General features: G+C 47.5%; 1 protein-coding gene across 3 annotated transcripts; it reads right to left on the bottom strand.

Annotated features, from left to right (window-relative positions):
• Nucleotides 1-2,020: 2,020 nt before the first annotated feature.
• Nucleotides 2,021-18,138, bottom strand: zbtb7c (zinc finger and BTB domain containing 7C). Of its 3 annotated transcripts, XM_078088115.1 has the most exons (6): nt 17,941-18,138; nt 11,441-14,562; nt 11,181-11,276; nt 4,990-5,712; nt 4,228-4,901; nt 2,021-3,876 (listed from the first exon to the last, which is right to left on the bottom strand). In XM_078088115.1, exons 4-6 carry the CDS (start codon nt 5,692-5,694, stop codon nt 3,285-3,287), a joined length of 1,971 nt encoding a protein of 656 aa, XP_077944241.1. In that variant the 5' UTR covers nt 5,695-5,712; nt 11,181-11,276; nt 11,441-14,562; nt 17,941-18,138; the 3' UTR covers nt 2,021-3,284. The 3 variants fall into 3 exon arrangements, with proteins under 3 accessions (XP_077944241.1, XP_077944240.1, XP_040054150.2); XM_078088114.1 differs by lacking the exon at nt 11,441-14,562; XM_040198216.2 differs by lacking the exons at nt 11,181-11,276; nt 11,441-14,562.
• Nucleotides 18,139-18,441: the final 303 nt, after the last annotated feature.

Raw genomic sequence — 18,441 nt, 5'->3', positions numbered from 1 at the left:
ATTAAGAAATATAATTTGTAGGTAGACACAGAGGAACACTAACTCACAACTCATGAGAACCTCCAAAATATCTTCTATTGTCAAACATTGCGTCTCATTTTATGTCCAATTCATTCTTGTCCAAAAAATAAAGTTAAACCTTTAGCTCCCCCCAGAGGGTAAAAAGCTGAATCGGGATGGAGGGAATGTGTCAAATAGGCAGTGAGATTTTATTTCGTTAATTAGCCACTCAGTGAAAAATCATTTAAAAGTGGTAAAAATAAATCCCCAGCAGTAGTTATTAAATATCCTTTTCTACCTTCTAAAGAGATATTTGTTTGTCTCAATTCATCATCTGTCTCAGACAGTTTGTCGGCTTATTCTTTTTCCACAGTGTGTACCCATATGGACATATCATTGGGATATATGTTTTAATATAAGGAAATGTAAAAAGGGACAGCTTATTGTCCACTAGAGGTCAGCCAAGCACAAACAGCCGAGTGCGCTACGGAGCAAAGCCGATGAAATGAACAAAATAATGGCTCAGAAACCCTCACCTACTTTCTTTTGTTGACCTTGCATTAAACTCTCTTCCCAACAACGTAAAATATCAAAGCTACAAGGTGGACGTGATCTTACAGGTCTGAATGACTCTCAGCCGCATAATCACTTATATTCAACTATTTATGGTTCCGATGTCCTGGAACTTGTTCCTTCAATAACTTAAACAAATCTTAAAGATAATTGTTGCTGTAAATGTTCATAATATTAAAATAGGCTTCAATGCTTCCACTGCTCAACTTTTAGCAGTAATTCATTGCTTTTGACTCACTGCGCATTGATTGGATTTGATGGTCAGACATATTTTATTTGATCACTCGTCCATTCGTCCGGACCTCACGCTCTCCTTGTGTTATCATTTCATACATAATCTTTGTGGCACAAATACAGTGTTGACCTCAGCAGAGATGTCAGCTGTGCAACCTCAACACTACAGTAAACAAATAATAATATACCTACCTGCTTACCCTGCAGCCGAGGAGCAAACTCCTTCCCTGCTCCCTGTGTGTGGGTGTGAACTAACACAGCAGAGTGGCAGGTGCTGTACAAACTTTACTTTTACAACTTTCTTGTGTAACTTCTTGTTCACATGCATTCTCCTACAGTCTCACCTCTTAAAATGGTATATAATAACGCAGTTAACCTTTAAGATAGCAATCCAATAACATTAAGACGTTAGCTAATATACTGTAAGTCCATAAAGGCCTAAATAACCAGCTAAGCCTCTGAGGGTTTCTGGCAGGGAGGTGATGCTAAGAGGCCAGTGATTGTAAATCTTCATTATGTGGAACTCCTCACCCACAAATCAGAGGGGCTCATGACTGAGATCATTCATGTGGTCAGCGGTTGATGTAGGAAAAGGTTTTATGTTTATTAATTGTACCATCGTTTGGGCGCTCCGCTGTTTGGTTCGTATTGTCTTGTTGCATTGTGCATATTTTAAAGACCCATCCAGAGGTGTGAATGCTGCATTAGTGTCCTCAAATTAAACATTGAATGAATGAAAATGTACCAATGTCTCTCAGGTTAATGTGAGCCATTAACATGTTCCAGTTAATTGAAATTATTTTTCATAGTAGTTGTATAGAATAGTTGTATAGAAACAAACAAACACTGGGTTCAATTTGACCCAATTTGATATAATAAAACAATTTGGTCACCAATTAGATCAAGGACAATATTTGTTGCTGTTATTTTATTTAGTAATGGAATTGCTGTAAACTACTGTATTTGTATTATTTAGATAATCCATCTATATTTTATCCGCTTGTCATGATCCTGACTGAGAATGGATTATCTTGCTCTTTATCAAGGATTACAACTAAATACCCCAAACTTTAAAACCAGGATCCCCCCCAAGCAAGGCCTCAAAGATCTAAAAAATGACATCTCAAAGTGGTCCTCAAAAAGACCGAACAATATATTCCCACGCAGAAGATTTGGTCATTTTAGGAAAAAGCACTCAGAAAGAAGAGCAAAGTTCAACATTTAGTGTCTTTATAAAACAGATTTGCAAAATATAGCCACGGCTCATTCATTTAAATATGCATAAATAGCAAGAAAATACTTTCCCATTTCAATTCAAATCATTCTTTACTTCTTTATACACAAATCAGAGATGAACGTTACATGAAAATCAACAGGGCTTAACCCAGCAGAGAAAACACGAGCATACTGTTCAGCTAAAGCGACATTTGATTAGTCAGAAATGTACATCCTCCGAAGACACGTATTCATAAACATTATAACAAAGTCGTATTCAAGTCTGTGAAATATCAAAGTACACATCTTTGGATGGATGCCTTTGAGGATCAATATATATATACAAATATTTTTTTACATCAGCAACGCAACCGTAATTAACAACACCATGGCCAAAGGGGTTGTGTCTATGTACAGTAGTGCAGGCGAGGAGCTAAAATCAGAACAAGGCAGTGAAAGGCTAATTACACATTATCAAATGTCCTGATTTATTACACTTCAAGTGGGTTCCCTTTATTTTGGAATATCATTAAATAACAATGTCAGGGTCGAACAACCCGCAGGGCATGTGCCAGACTCAAATAAAACATTTTAATGTTTTTTGGTTTTAAAACACAACTATTCAAATAAAACTTGCTGTAATTTGTTTAGATGAAAGCTTATATATATTTATTTAAATTGTATTATATTTGTTTGTGTTAACCTCACTTCCCCTTTAAATTGGACGGCAATCGACCTTCTTCAAACGACGCATGTTTGACTATTTTCTTTTTACATGTAATCTTTTATTTCACATTCATCATACAGCACGCTAAGAATTGCACTTTGTCCTGCTCTGATTCTTATATTTTACTGCATATGAATACTTTCCAGTATAAAAGCCTCATCCCGTCTTGCTTCAGAGGACATTGTAGAATTGAGTTGGCTGGAAACATCGTAGATAAATAAAGCAAATATATATTTATATGATATGACAGCATTCCGATATGTGTTCCTCAATAGCCGTCTCAAACTGTTCGCCTCCTGTTAAATGCTATCAAAATATCTGTAAACAATTATCTAACTTGACATCTTTTAACTGATTTAATTAGACCGCGTTGACCATCACAAATAAAAACAACGAGTCTGTTTTACTGCTGTGACTCAGCAGGCTTCAAAAGGTTCATCGATCTCGCTTCTTAAAAAGGTGCTTCAGCGTCCCGGAGCAGAACGGACAGCGGTTCTCCTCTTTTTGTATTTTTCTCTCTGCCACAGGCCGCGGTTCATTTGGCCGGCTCGGGGATGGGCGGAGCGCGCTCCAGCCTCATGGTCCAGGGGTCAGAGGTCGCAGCGTAAAACGGAGAGTGGCCGAGCACTTCTTCTCCCGCCAGGGAGAAGGCGAACACTCCCCTCTGCCTCCCTGCTGCCGCCTTCCCCTCCTCCGCCAGGCGCTTGCGCTCCTCCCGCCGCTCCCCGCCCTTCAAACCCAGGCCCCTGTTGCCCAGCATCTCCCCGAGTCCGTGACCCTTGACCCCCTGGTACGCCGGGCTCAACCCGTTCTCCTCGAACCGGTTGCCGGCGGCGACGGCAGGCGGGCAGAGGAAGTTGCCGGCGCCTGCGGACCGCCACGCCGCCGGCTTCCTCCCCCTGCGGGGGCGGGAGATGCGGCAGCTCTGCCTCTTGATGTGTCGGTGCAGGTGGTCGGACCGCGTGAAGCTCTTGTAGCAGTGCTCGCACTGGTACGGGCGGACGCCCGTGTGGATGCGCAGGTGGTTCTTGAGGTCGTAGTTGTGGACGAACTTGGAGTTGCAGTGGAGGCAGATGTAGGGCCGCTCGCCGGTGTGCTTCCTCATGTGGATCTTGAGTTTGTCTTGTCTGAGAAGGAAGAACAAAACCAGGTGTTTTTTGTTGTAGGACGAAAGGTTTACACGTTGACTACACTGCTTTTCTTTGGCCTTTTTTAGATTTTGTCTTTTGCACTAATGCAAAGGAACCAACGGAGGGGGTTTTCCACTCTGAGCTCTTTGATGTTCAGGCGAAAACACATTAACCTCAGTCTAAGGTCAAACGGGGGTACTTTTCCGTTTACCCTGCAGTTTTACATAACCCGCTGCTTTGAACGCACAGGAAGAGATCTCGAGATGATCTCCCCATGGCCTTTTAATATGGAACACGTAAAGCAAAATGATGACGAGGATCTGAACAGAGAGGTGCTGCTCCACATACCTGGTGAACCGAACTTCACAGATGGTGCACATGTACGGCTTCTCGCCCGTGTGCGTCCTCATGTGTCGCGGCAGTTTCCCGGCTCCCTGGATCACCTTGTTGCAGATGGGACACTGCTGCGACGCCTTGGGCTTCATCTTCCTCTCCTCCTCCAGCTGCCAGGGAGGGAACAGCGCCCCCAGGTGGGACGCGGAGCTCAAGAAGCTCAGGTACGACCGGAAGTCGGCCTCGTCCTTTATGGGACCCAGAGCGTGACCCTCCGAGGGCCCTGACCCCGTGTTCATGGCGCCGCCCAGGCCCGAGCTGACGAACTCCTTCAGGAAGTCGCCGTTGAGCAGGCTCAGCGGTATTTCGTCTTTCGCCTCCTCCTTTATGAGCCCCCTTTTCGCGGCCAGATCGAGGGGCCTCGAGGCGTCCAGTGGGGCCGAGGCGGGGAAGGCGTGGTGGAACCCGGCCTGGTGCGGGGCCCCCGTGTGGGGATGCTGGTGGTGGCCGGGATTGAGGAACTGCTTGGGGAACGTCGGGAACTCGGCGGCCCACACGGAGGGGTAGAAGCCCGGCAGGAGAGGAGAGAGGTCGGCCCTCCTGTCCAGCGTCGACACGCGGGGGTAAAGACCGTCCTGGAGGAGAGACTCGATGGAGAAGTCCTTCAAAGCCCGGCTCTCCAAACTCTCCTGCAACACAAGACGCCACCGTGAGCCTTTTGGACTTTTGATCGCCACAATGCACCATAAGTAACCCGAAAGATCCAGTCAACTATACCTGTTTCCCTCTCAGCGTGTCTGGAGACCACTGGGACGACCCTCTGTGCTGCTGGTGGTACATGGAGGTGCTGGGGGGCGGCGACTCCTCCGTCCCCGGGGGCCTCCTCTCCCCCCGGCTCTCCGACGACCGCCGCGACCTCTCGCTGACGTCGTCCTCCTGCTCGTCCTCCCGCTCGTCCTTCCTCGACCCCTCGTCCTCCTCTTCGTCCTCCTCTTCTTCTTCCTCCTCCTCCTCCTCGTCTTCCTCCGCGTCCTCCCCGTCCTCTCCGTCCTCCGGTCTCCCCCCTCCGCCACCCCCGCTGTCCATGATCTCCAGGCAAACGTTGATGATGCAGGGGATCTCCAGCATCTGGGCGGCCTTCAGGATCTCTTTGACGTTAGACGCCGTCACGGTCAGAGTCGACGTGTAGGCGAACTCCAGGATGGCGGTGAGGGGCTCCGGGGCCACGAAGTCGATCTCGTACACGGCCACCGCGGTGTGATGATCCCCGCCGTCGGCCGTGGCCACCGTGAAGAGCTTCTTGAAGTACTGGCTGCAGGCGGCCAGGACGGAGCGGTGGGTTCGGTACTCGTGGTCGCGGACGATGAGGACGACGTCGCACAGCAGCCCGTCGCGGCGCTGCTCGTTGAGGCTGCAGAGGACGTCGCTGCTGTGATTTGGGAAGGGGATCCCGATGAGATCCTCCTCTCTGTGGTGAACCATTCTGCTCTCGGCTGTGGTCTAGGAGAGAAGACCAGGGAAATTTATAGAAAAAGACCCACAGGCTGATAAACTCAATCTTTTAAATATTTGTCCATGTTGTGTTGATTTGTTGATTTGTTCAGGTTTGTCTCACTGTAGAAGGGAGTTAAATAAATAAAGCTTCACAAAGTAACCAGGATAAAAGTCAGTTTGAATGATCAAAAACCTGAGTACAAAAGAGTTGTCGTGCAGTTTCATTTTTTTGTCCAAAAATACCTTGAGAATTTTATACTGCGATTCACAAAGTCCTCTTTGACTTCCTGTTGCCAGGTGACGATTGGCCACAGTCATTTTCACATTGAAAATCCCGTCAGAAGCAGAAACATTTCGTCATCTCAAGCACCTTTAATTTTTTCATTCCTTTGAGGAAGACGTTAAGGCAAATGAGGATTCATTGTTCTAAAAACATCGATTTTAGGAGTCAACAATGACAAGCAGCTGCCATTCATTAGGTGAAGGATTTAAAAAAAGTGTTGTCATGTGAATAGATGGAAGCTGATATTGTTAACAATGAGTGACAGTCTCGCTTTATTAAAATATACTGTAGGCATGCTTGTTTGTGTGCCATCTGTGCAGCGAAGGAAACAAGCGGTAAATAAAGCATGTCTCATTTTCAGCAAACATCGCATCTTGTAATATTTATTCTTGAATGTGCCATCACAATCTCTGGTAGGAACGTGTTTTTTTCCACTTTGTGTGTTCGGGAAACCCATCATGCCGGCAGCACATTAGACAAAAGTCCACTGTTCTCCCATTAATATGTTTACTGCCGCTATAGATCGTGGTTCCTTCGGGACCCTGGTCCTGACACCTACCGTGGCCATGCTGACGCCTGCTGCTGCCATCATCATCATCATCATCATCATCATTATTTTAGATATTAATAATATTACTTTACTCATAAACCGACATTACCCTCTCCTAAAATCTCTGTGCTCTCCCTCCCCACAGGATTCTGTGGATGGTGGTTCTATCTGATGGTGGTTGCCTCTGCAGTGGTCCTGCTGTGCGCCTGGCTTACTACTCACAATTACTTGAATCATTTCTGTCATAGGAATTGCATGTATTATACATTGTTCATTCTGTACACATGGCATCCATTGTAGTCTGTCCATCCCGGGAGTGGGATCCCTCCTCTGACGTTCTCCCTAAGGTTTCTTCCCTTTTTTTCCCTCTTGTAAGGGTTTTTTCATTTTTTGGGGAGTTTTTCCTGTGCCGATGGTGGGTTTCGGGGCAGAGGATGTCGTATGTGTACAGACTGTAAAGCCCTCTGAGGCAAATTTGTAATTTGCGATTCTGGGCTATACAAAATAAAATGACTTGACTTGACTTCTGTTTGACGCTGCAGTTCCTAAAACAAACAATAAAGCGTGTGATTTCCATCCCTCTCTCTATCCGTCTTTCTCTCTATACCCGAGCACGAAGCAAGGCGATGCCTTCATGTGAACAACTTCTGGCGCGATTGGGATGTGGTGAGAAATGAAACGAAACGACAAAGGAGGTCAGATTGCACTCTAGATAGATGAACTGTATCCTGTCAGAATGCTCACTTGTGCACTAAACCCTCCCCACTCTCGTTTGATTTACGGCTCTGTGACTAAGAGCCACGATGTTCTTTCTGCTGCGCTTCTCTCTAAGAAACGTCATTCCGCAGCTTCCTGGGTTCCTACCTGTTGATTCACTGCAGCTACGGCGGTAAAGCTTCGTCCACATGTATGAATAGTGCTTAAAATACGCCGTCCACACTTGGTGGTCATGGAGGCCGGTGTAGACGGATACTTTGATGCGTGGCTCACTCGCCACAGCTGCATTGTTGACTGGCTCTAAAACGGCCATGGCTGAATGCGCGCACACACACACACACACACAGACACACACTTTCTTTTGTGGATCACCCCGAAAAAAGGGGAAAAATAAAGATTTTCAGAGAATCGCATACTTGTACACAACTACACCTACAGGTATACAACTTGCATACCAATCTTACATGTGGTTTATTCTTGTCCATCTTGTTGCTAGGTAACCGTTGCTACGTTGATACAGCGTGGTCATAATTAAAATGTGTATGGAGGGGGTGGCGGTGCAGGATGTAGGACCACGGACCTACTGCACGTGGAGCCACCTCGAACCACTCTGACGGAGGAACTGGGAGAGATCAGATGGCCCTGAAAAGTCCCCTAACAGGTTGCACAAACACCAGCCGAGGGGCCCCTCCCTGCCACGGCCTGCCAAGGCAAACAATGGCGCAGAGCTTGGAACAACGCGGAGCGGATAAGAGGGAGAGAAAGGGAGTCCGACCGGGAGGCCTCGGCCAACCCGCCGCGACGCGTTTGCCCTCCCACCCACTCCTGGTAAGTATGAGGCACGTGCGGCTGCTGCTGTTTGTTTTGCCCTGGCGCCCCGGCGAGCACCACTCACCTGCCCCCCCGCCCCTCCGTTCCCACTGTTTTTGCCCCCCCCCTCCCATAATTACATTGTGGAGAGGATCTGAGGAGGACGTGCCACATAGACAGGGAGGGGAGGAGGACACGGCTTTCTCACCGCGAGGTCCTGGAGCGACATTTCATCAGCCAAACAGCCTTAACCCTTTCAACCCCCCCCCCCACGCACACACACCCAGGCCTGTTCATGGAGCAGCCAGGTTTCATGGCCTTGTGAAAGGGTTCTGGTAATTACTGCGGCTCCTTATCCATCTTAGTCTTCCAGTAAAGTCAAAGAAGGGCATCCTCCCTTTTTACTCTCTGATAAAACGTAATGACCGTCATTCAGTGACACGTTTTTGAATAAATAAATAGTCTGAATCGTGTTTTGTTGCAATCATCAGCCGCAGCGGGTTTTTTTCTGTTCATCCCGCGTCAGCGAATTAAATCACTTCACGGGAATTCCAGTTCCATGTGTAATAACTATTCACACCTCAGCGACCAGTTCAATTATTAAACTGACCTCTAACGGACCGTCATGCCCGTCTCTCTGCGTGTCTCTCCCTCTCTCTCTCTCGTTTTCCGCCCGCCACGTCTCCTCTCATGCCTCACTTAGTCACTAACACGTTCAACTCAGCACTCCCACCCCCAACGATGTGTCACCTCCATTCGGCGTTGTCTTTGTCCCAAGAACTTCATCTGCTTTCCGGGATCTGAAAATCCCACCTCCTCCTAATCCCCCCCCCCCCCCCCCCTGCCCCCCCACCTCCTCCCCAAGCTTCACCCCCCCCTGCAGCTGTATCATCATTACGCCTGGAGGAGCGGAGCGGCTAACTTGTCCAAAGCCCTTGGCCGCTCAGGCCACAAATCAGCAGGCTAATGTCCATCTCGAGCCGTGTTGGCGGGCAGACACTCATTTGGCCTGTAAGCTACAAAGTTTATCCCTGTCAGAGCCATGCAGCCACCTGACCCACACCACACTGATGCTAAATCACCGGCAGCCAAAGTTCACCCCCTTGTCACCACCTGTCCCGCAGGCACAACACCCGGCACACAACAGCTGCACAATGGACAATTGCACGGACAATAACTTGCAGTGTTGACGGACAGAATCCACACCTTATTAGCAGGAGACATTGATTTGACCGGCTGTGTAAGCAAGTCCATTATCACCAGTGCGACCGTGCACCTGTTTCTCCAGCAGACAGCTCCTTGGTTGGGGTTTTAAATGACGATGGCCTGGTGCCTATAGGCGGCATCGGGGAACTTTCACTCTTAATTGATGTCAACTTGAGCAGGTGAACAGCGTATGACTCCTGTTCCACAAACTAGGTTGTTTTTTTGCAATAATTATAAAAATGCCAGGGCCAAATTTGAGCTTTTAGCTGGACAAGTTGCGGATTGCTTGAAAGTTATTTGTGGAAAGTTTACACAGTTTAGCGCATATTTCTTCCACACAACAGTGCTGTAAAATATGATGTTGGAAGTGAAGTAAAGACATTTTGATAATTGCGAGTTCAACACCTCCCTTTAACTGAGAGATTGTGGTTTATGCGTTTCAACTGGTGTACCAATAAATTCTTAGATTTAATTACTGAGTGCTATTATTTCAGCAAAAAAAGATTTCATGCCTTTAAATCGTACTAAAGCTGCATATATTATCAGTGTGACGAAGTGAAATGTTTGAAGAAAACACAAATCTCTTCTGTTTGCACTGAATGTCTTCTCTCTCTCAGGGGCCCTCAGCTACAGACCATTGTGTCTCTCACCCCCCAAAGTAAATGGAAGTTTATGATTCGCTGCTGAATATCGGTGCTTAAGAATGTTGATTCTAGACTTGTTATCTAAAGCACATATTTTATTTTCTTCTACATAACGTAATGTTTCGCTACGATTCTGTTTGGTTTGAATGAAGACCCCCAAAGTTATGTTGTCTTTGAGAATATAACAATAAAAAAACAAATATATATATCATAAATCAGGGATATTACTGCTTTTTTTTAAAATCAAGCCTTGTTTTTCATTAGCATTGTTCCTACATTCAAAATGTGATGTAATTTACCATGAATTGTTAAATCTATTTTTAAAGTGAAAGTGATTTGTAATGAACAGTGAGTGAGCCTGCTGAGCAGGTGTCTAACTTAAGGCCGTCTTTTAAAGTGACCTGATATATATGACAATATCCCACTCAATGAAAAACGAATAAATGAAACACTAAATTGTATCCTTTTTTAACAATTGCTGTGTGAGTAATTGCAGTAGAGCATTTGTTGACTAATACAAATAAATCTCAGAACATAGTTAACAATCCTAATTGGGATACTAGTCTTAAAAAAAACTCCATGAGGTAAGAGGTCTGTGAGCCGGCTAACAACCAGTCTGTTGTAAACAGTCATTTACAGCTCAGCCTCAAATACATAACATGCTTTTATTTTGTCCACACTCGCAAACATCCCGCTATCTTTGCGAATTACCTGAGTATTTGTTTTGGGTTTGAAGGAGAACCTCGCGTAGATATGGAATATCTAAAAGTGCAATGTGTAATTACTGTTGGAGACCAAACACATACTTAAGCTCACTTAAACTGCTACGTTTGACATTTCCAAGACGTGCTGTGATGCTATAAATGCTCTTGTTATTTCCAGAATATTTACAATACAGCCTGAATGATCACACGAGTCATTAAGCGACTTTATTAACGTGTTTGCACCTCGTCAGGCCTTTACGATCTGCAGCTACAACACCCTGTAAGCAGGGACGCTACTTGTTACACGTGTGCTCACTGTAACATGATGGACAAGTGCGAGCTTGATCGCTCACATGCAGACTCTGAAAAAAATGTGTCAAATTATTGTGGACATTTACGCACACACACACACACACACACACACACACACACACACACACACACACACACCCACACACACACACCCATGTGCATACTCCAAAACTCTGACTTGCACATAAATTCCTTCATGTCTCGATACGTTTGCCAGCATTCCACAGCTTTCAGCGCCCATCTCCTACCTTGCCTGCAGCTTCTCGTGATTCCCGTCACGTGGCTTTGTATTTCCAGACTACTAAGAGGCTCTGTTGCTCCTCGCTTGACCTCTCAGCATCGCCCTTTCAAATTGAAAAAAAGAAAAGAAAAAAAAAACCTGATCACAGCTGCCTCTCTTGCCTGTCAATCAGCCTGGCCCGGCCGGTCACTCCATTCACCGGCTCCCCACACCGGCCACGGATGCCCATTCACAAAAACACATAAAAAAAAATAAAAAATAAAACACCTGAAGAGGAATATCCAATGGAGAGGAGCCGAGGGAGAGCAGAAAGCGTGATTTCCCGGGTCCGTCTGTGGAGCGCGGTGGCTAGTGTGGAGTTAAGAGTCAGGCTCACTGTTGTGTGTGGCTCATATAGGACGAGCGAGAGAGTGAGAGGAAGGGAGGGAGGGCAGCAGCAGCAGCACGGCGCTGAGGAGATGTCGCACCACTAGTTTTTATAGCAGGGTGGGTAGCTGGAAGATAATAATACCCCATCCTCCTCCACAACACAAGTTTAAGCGCACTGTGTAATAAGCCCGTGGCGCAGACACCCTCTGATTTAGGTCAGACAAAATGAATTTTTAGTTGTGTTAGAGTGGATTTTTTTTTTTTTTTTGGTATAAAAGGGACCGGGGCAAAGAAACTCTAAGGGGTTGTTTGGGGAAAACTGAGGATGAGGGTAAAAAAAAAAAAAGGAAAGGAGAAAGAGAGAGAAGTTGGGATACTATTTTCTGCACCTCTTTTGGTTAATCTCAAACTGAGATGAAGAGACGTAAAAGACTAAAAGTAGTCGCTCACTCAGTCAGGCAGCTGCAGCTTAAAGCCAGCGAGTTTCAGTTTTACACCTGTTTAAAATGGAGTCTTGCTCCTCTCTGTTTCCTCATAAAACACGGTTGCATATGTGATGCAAATGTCCAACTCCAACATATAACAGGCTCTTTGAGACCTTGGTGCATGTGGCCGGACTGTGAACGGGCCGAAGACAAAGAGGTGCACGCTGGGTCTGTTCAGCCCCCAGAAACACACTCAGTCACAACACACTAATAACTGAACTCACGTTAACACCCTTCGGCGTGCGACACCCGGCAGTCGGAGCCGTATAAAACTGTCTGACTCGGTCCACGGAGTTCATTTTAGGGTGAATTGTCACTTAAAAAGCCAGACAATCTGAGGCACAAACGCAAACACTGGAACACACCCCGAGCTGTCTGCTGACTAGCGTCGTTTTTATTTTCATAACCACGGTTTCAAAACCTGCTTTGAAAGAGCAGAAGGCCAACGTCACGTTCCTGTTTTGAGTCGGAAAGTAGCCAAAGCCAAAGTACCCCCCCACCCTACATGGAGGAGGAGAACGTTTATGCAGAACGTTGCAGAAATAAGCCATTAAGTAGAGGCTTGAGTGACAGGACGAGGGAGCCTGTTAAGCAGGTGATTGGCTAAATATCAAACGTCAAGGAATGCGATGACATTGCACTTTTACAGGAGCTGAATAAGCCATTTGGCTCTCCTGTATTACATCGTTAAACCCGCCCCTTTGTATCACTGAATGATTATTTTTCAATTAAGTTTGCTTACAGCAGGCAGGCTGTTAGTGACGACGACCACCTGTCACTCAAACATTTTACGCCCACTTCAACGCCAGTGAGTGAAAACTTAAATAATGTTTACACCAAGTTAAATAAAAATGACCCCCTCCTCCCCCGTAGGGACAAATTGTTAGGCATGGTTATTTTAGCTGTAAAGTTTCACATGGAGGTCTATGGAGTCACGGAGCCTTTTAGAAAAACCTTTGTCGGCTTCATCTGCTCGCGTTTATTTTACCCGTGAAAAGGACCACGTTCTGTTCAGGCAGACAAACAGTGACGAGGGCTAAATTTGATTATCCAACATGCAATTAAGGAAGAATCCTAGCCTCCTCTCCTTGTTACCTCAGCGGCTACTTGACCCTCAGATCCACCAAAATACGAATCCCAAGTGTCTACTCGATTGTGTCGAGTTAACCTCCACAAACAAGTAGACACGATAGTGTACATCAGACAGCTATGCCCACTTCCCTTCGGTGAAAACCTGCACTAAAGCAGACCGCAGCCCTTGTGGTTTACACTGTTTTGTACAGGGGGAGAGTTAAGGCCAGCTCACGTTGGCATCCAGTATATATAAACAGGGTTAGCCACTAACTGCTAGCAGGCCAGCCAGACGGCCGGAAAAACAACATTCGCCATCCTATAAGATCGGCTATCTACCCTAAAAAGCCCGGCGGTGCCGTCATAGCAGCGCGCGGTAAGTGGCACCTGTGTGCACTGCTTTGTTCACGGCGCGGCACAGATACAGTACGGCCATGAAATCAACTCCATTATTGTAAAAAGAACAAGAAATATGAACCTGGCGCCTCGGTGTTTGAAATTGATGTCGTATGTGGCGAGTCTTTTTGCTAAACAAGAAAGGGCTCAAGTGTGTGTTTGTGTGTGTGTGTGTTGGGGGGGGGCTGAGCGAGTCTGTGTTTTGTCTGTCTGTCTGTCTGGCGTCTCCACATACCTGTTTACTGCCTCCCGCTGCGCCCAGCACGACGCATGTATCAGGGCACCAGATTGGCACTTCGCAGGGGGGTGGAGGGGGGGTGGGGGGTGTGAAGCATCTTTTCATAGAGTTGATATCATGGTGACTTTGCTGGAGAATATCAGCAGCGGCAAGACTTCTCTACAGAAAACTAAGAGCTCGGCTTGTCTCGGCAGCTTTAGCTGCACCGCAACGTGAGAAATCCGGCAAACTCTGCATATAGTTGTAGTTGTTGGGCACCTTCGCCCCGGTGCGTCGGGGGCCCAGGTGTGGCCCCGGCGTGGGAGAGACGCAGGAAAGGGAGTCAATCATCTCCCCCCGACAGTCCAGAGATAGAGCATCGCACCAGCCTCCGAGGGCTACACCCCCCGTCTTCAGTCCAAGGACGGAGAGACACACACACACACACACACACACACACACACACACACACACACACACACACACACACACACACGCAACAAAGGGAGGCAGGCGTGTGTTGAATCACAGAGACACACACCTGTCTGTCAGGTCATTACAACTCACCTCGGAGCATGCCATTCGGGTGAGTGAGGCGAGGGCATTTTCATTCTGCTGACCGGTCCGTTTGTGGGTTAACTTTCTCCGGTTCTGTCTTCTTTTCAAACGCCCTAATCGGCATGAGGAGCTTTGCCAGAAGGGAGGTTAAGTACACAAGCTGCATGGAGTTACAGTGTTTCGCTGGTGGCCTTAATGAACTCAGCGGCTGCGGGTGAGGATGCAGCTTGAATGTTGACAAATACGTTTCATTCTTCGCGTTGAATACACAGAGATTTACTTCCAATCCGAAGCTGCAAACAAAATGCGAGAGCGGTCAAACCTCCGAGCCACCGCTTCCACATCAACACTTCTGAATACCAGTCTTGTGTTGCGTTTGTTTGATTTGCATGGTGTGAATGTTTGTGTGTGTGCGCATGTTGAGAGTCGCGGGGTGAATGAGGACAACTCCTTGTGTGGATAACGAGAAGGAGGCCAGCTTTGGTGGGACAGCCTCTGTCTGCCCTCAGGTTAGTGTGTGTGTGTGTGTGTGTGTGTGTGTGTGTCAGCAGGAGAGCCCCCGGGCACTCTGGCACCTCCTAATTAAAACCAGTCAGGCTGCAGGGCAAGGGAGACAGATGCCTGTCATGGCACACAGACACACACACGGACACGCACACACACACGCACACAACGTGGTGGACCACATTCAACCACATGCGCGCTCACAAACACACCAGAGTAATGCGCAGGTCAGCTATTTTTGCACCCAATCTCGTCCCGCCCACTCAGGTCTCACACAGGTAAACGAGCCTGCGTCCGACCCACATGACAAAAGGGGAAACCGCAGTAACGTGATTCGTGTCATTGAGGCCGCCGAGAATCCAAAGACAAAGGAGACCGAGGCACGAATCGAACGTTCGACTGGCGCACGTGTGAGTTTCACCAGTGAATCCGGTAAGCGGCGCGCGTATTTGGGTTGAAAATGAGCCGTCTGCAGCTTTGTACTTGAAACCCGGTGTCACTCACACTCTCACATGCAGGCTTCCAGATTGACGCCCCCTCAACCCCCCACCAATACCACCCTCCTCTCCCAGCACAGAATGAGACATAATTGTACTCAATGTCTGTTCCCTAGTCTGTCACATTTGATCTCTGCCCCCCCGCCCCCACCACCACCCTCCACCCTCGTGTACAGCCCTGAGCTCCATACCACCACATACGCGCGGCAGGCTAACTGCTGCTTGTCTGGGGTAGGTGGGTGGATCAAGGCCTGCTGCTCTCCGTTCTCTCCCAATGATTAGGTGGCATAAGCAGGCCAGCTAGCCGAACCCACACACTCATGTCTCTGAAACCACCATCCAGCCCCGCTTTCTCTCTCGCTGCCTCTCACACACACAGGTGGGTGGACCCACTTATTCAACCCAGATCTTTCTTTTAGACATTATGAAATCATGCTCTCTTCTTCTTCTTCTTCTTCTTTTTTTTTTTTTCATCCAACACCCTGCTGCTGAATGACATTCAACTCTTTCCCGCAGACTTGTTCTACAAAGTTAATTTAGAGATCTCTGTGCTGAGAATGGTGTCTCTTTGCACTTGTCACTCGGCGGAGGCCGGTTGGGTTTCCAGTGGTTACGGAGGCCTATTTTCTATTATCTAGGTAACATTCAGGAAACACCCACAATATGTGCTTGAAATGCTTCGTTGCACAAGCGCAACACTGATTGGGGTCGCGACTGACATTTCAGATGTACAAATGTGGGGAAAAGAATTGATATTATTCCTGCTGTGATTGAGTAAAGCTAATGCTACTATAAGGGTATTAGAAGGAATTCATATTAAACGAGTGTCAGCAGCTAGTGTGTAATGCAATTCATTTGAAATAAAAAAATTCACTTCATACGTGTATACTGACACAAATAACTCATTCTTGAGGGTATTTGAATGAACGCAATTTTAGTTCCTCCTGAGTCTGGGACAAGATGGGACAAGGTATGTCAACACAGAGTCACTTTGTGAAAGAAAAACGCTGAAACATGATGAAAGGCAGCAGCAGCAGCAGGAACAGAGGGAGCCGGATGGTGCAAATGGAGAAATTGTTAACGAAAAATAAAGAATAAAGCATGAAAAGCAGAGAGGGTGCGATCGAGCCGACCTCTGGGAGTGCGAGTGCCTGCCTCCCCGGCTCGCTTTGTCGTTTGCAGTGTTTCGTGAGGAACGCGAAAGTACACAAATCCCACTGAAGGAGCGTTTTTGGCAAGGGCCCGGGCCTCCCACCCACGGCAGCCTCTTCAAGCCTCCTCCCATCCTCTATTCATCTGTGAGGGGCGGCTTACTCACCCGGCCCAACTCCACACACACACACACACACACACAACAAAACCTGGACCTCAGTACTATACGGAGGAGGGCGGACACGCACGCACGCATGCACGGTTACTTTGGCCATTGTGTACATGCAAACTCACAAGTGTGTATCAACCTGAACTTCAGCCGTCCAAACGGGGCTTTGAGAACGCGTGGGAAGGAGGCGTGTGGACTCGTTCGCTCACGCCGGTCTCGTAATGAACACCCGCTGCGTACCTCGTTCAGGTGTCACGTTCATCCGCGACCCTTTGATTCTCTCCGTCGTGCACTTTTACCCCACGGGATGCACTTTGGTCCCAGTTCAAGTTCAGTTCAATACCGGATCGTCGCTCGCAGCCTACTACGGGGGGGAGATTGTGCAAACATGAATGAAATGTGCCTGAGGTAAACATGCCAATGGGACAAAAGACCTGCTCCGATCAGATTCTGTTGAGATAATCTGGGAGGGGGTGGGGGGGGGGGGGTGTGACCTCATCTAACCGTTGCTGTGACAGGACGAGAGCCCTGTAGGTTCTGCCTCTGTTTGAAGCTTGTTATATTTCACACACGGTACCAGTCAAAAGTGTGGACGCGCTTTCGCATTGAGTGGGTCCAAACATTTAACGGTCATATATCGTCATCCACTTTTAAGAGTGAACTCTGTAGTTACTCTGCAGTTGTGCTGTTTCATGGGATCACAGAAAGGAAGAGCGAATTCATGTTGAATGTCACACCTCTGCCCCCACACGTGAATCAGAATCTTTCGTCTGAGAATGAAGGTCAATTTCAAGACCCCCCCGACCCGTTATCTCTACGCCATGTGAATCAATTAAGAGATCTGACACGGCTACACGTTGATTCAGAACCACTCGGACGCCTTTCGTTGACGGGGGGGGAAGAATTCTGAGAAACGTCATCGTGCCCAATCATTCATTCATCGAGTAGTTACACAAACTGCTGCTGTAATAAAACGGTATCAGTCTTTCAATCTGTTCCAGCTTCGTCATTCTTCCTCCTCAGTGTCTGCTGCCATGATGAAGATGAGCACATCTGTCGCCACGCTTCTTTCTGGACATCCCTCCTCCACGATTAAAAAAAAGTTTGAGATGTGGAGCGACTTGCAACTCGAAATGAAACCAATTCCGCGCAGGTCCCCCCAAAGGTTCTACAAAGGTTCTACAAAGGTTCACCCACTGAGTCTCAGTGGGTCGCCGACGGCTTTGCATGCTTTGAGATTTTGCCACAACACACAGAAATCATAAAGCTCTCATTATAACTCGCTAAAATGGTAGCACAATGAGTGAAAGGAAAGAAGAGGGTGTAAAAGACAGTAGGGTGTTACCGACCTTTTGAGAAGAGAAGTTTTTATTTCAGTTCCTCTTTAGCGCACTCAGTGAGGAAACTCCGTCTCACCAGCGGCAGACTTGTGAAAGTGAGAGCGGCCGAGTCAGACGCTCAAATTTGCTCTGAAGGTGTGTCTGTGAGTGAAAAGGTACCGTTCAAACGGTTATCTAAGGGACACAACAAAACAGAAAAAAAAAACGCTACGCCCACCGACCTGAGCCAACACCCCTCCCTCCCTCCCTCCCTCCCCTCCCTCCCTCTAAACCAAAAGTATTTGGCAGCGCTCCCTACGAGTCCACCTGTGCTCAGGGGAGGGGAGTGACGCCGCGCTCACCGGGCCAAGCCTTAAAACCTGAAAGGGTTACGGCTGGGGATAGGCAGAGCCGAGGAGGGGTGGGGGTGAGTGGGGTTGGGGGGCGGGGGGGGTGAAGTCGACATGCACCAAGATCGGTTGCCGCAGTGAGAAGCAGGGCTGAACCGGTGTACGGGCCTCTGCCTTGGCC

Source organism: Gasterosteus aculeatus, chromosome 14, assembly GCF_964276395.1.
Source record: "Gasterosteus aculeatus chromosome 14, fGasAcu3.hap1.1, whole genome shotgun sequence".
NCBI classification, from domain to species: domain Eukaryota; kingdom Metazoa; phylum Chordata; class Actinopteri; order Perciformes; family Gasterosteidae; genus Gasterosteus; species Gasterosteus aculeatus.
Note: the sequence above shows the minus strand (reverse complement) of the source record. Positions and strands in the feature narration are given on the sequence as shown.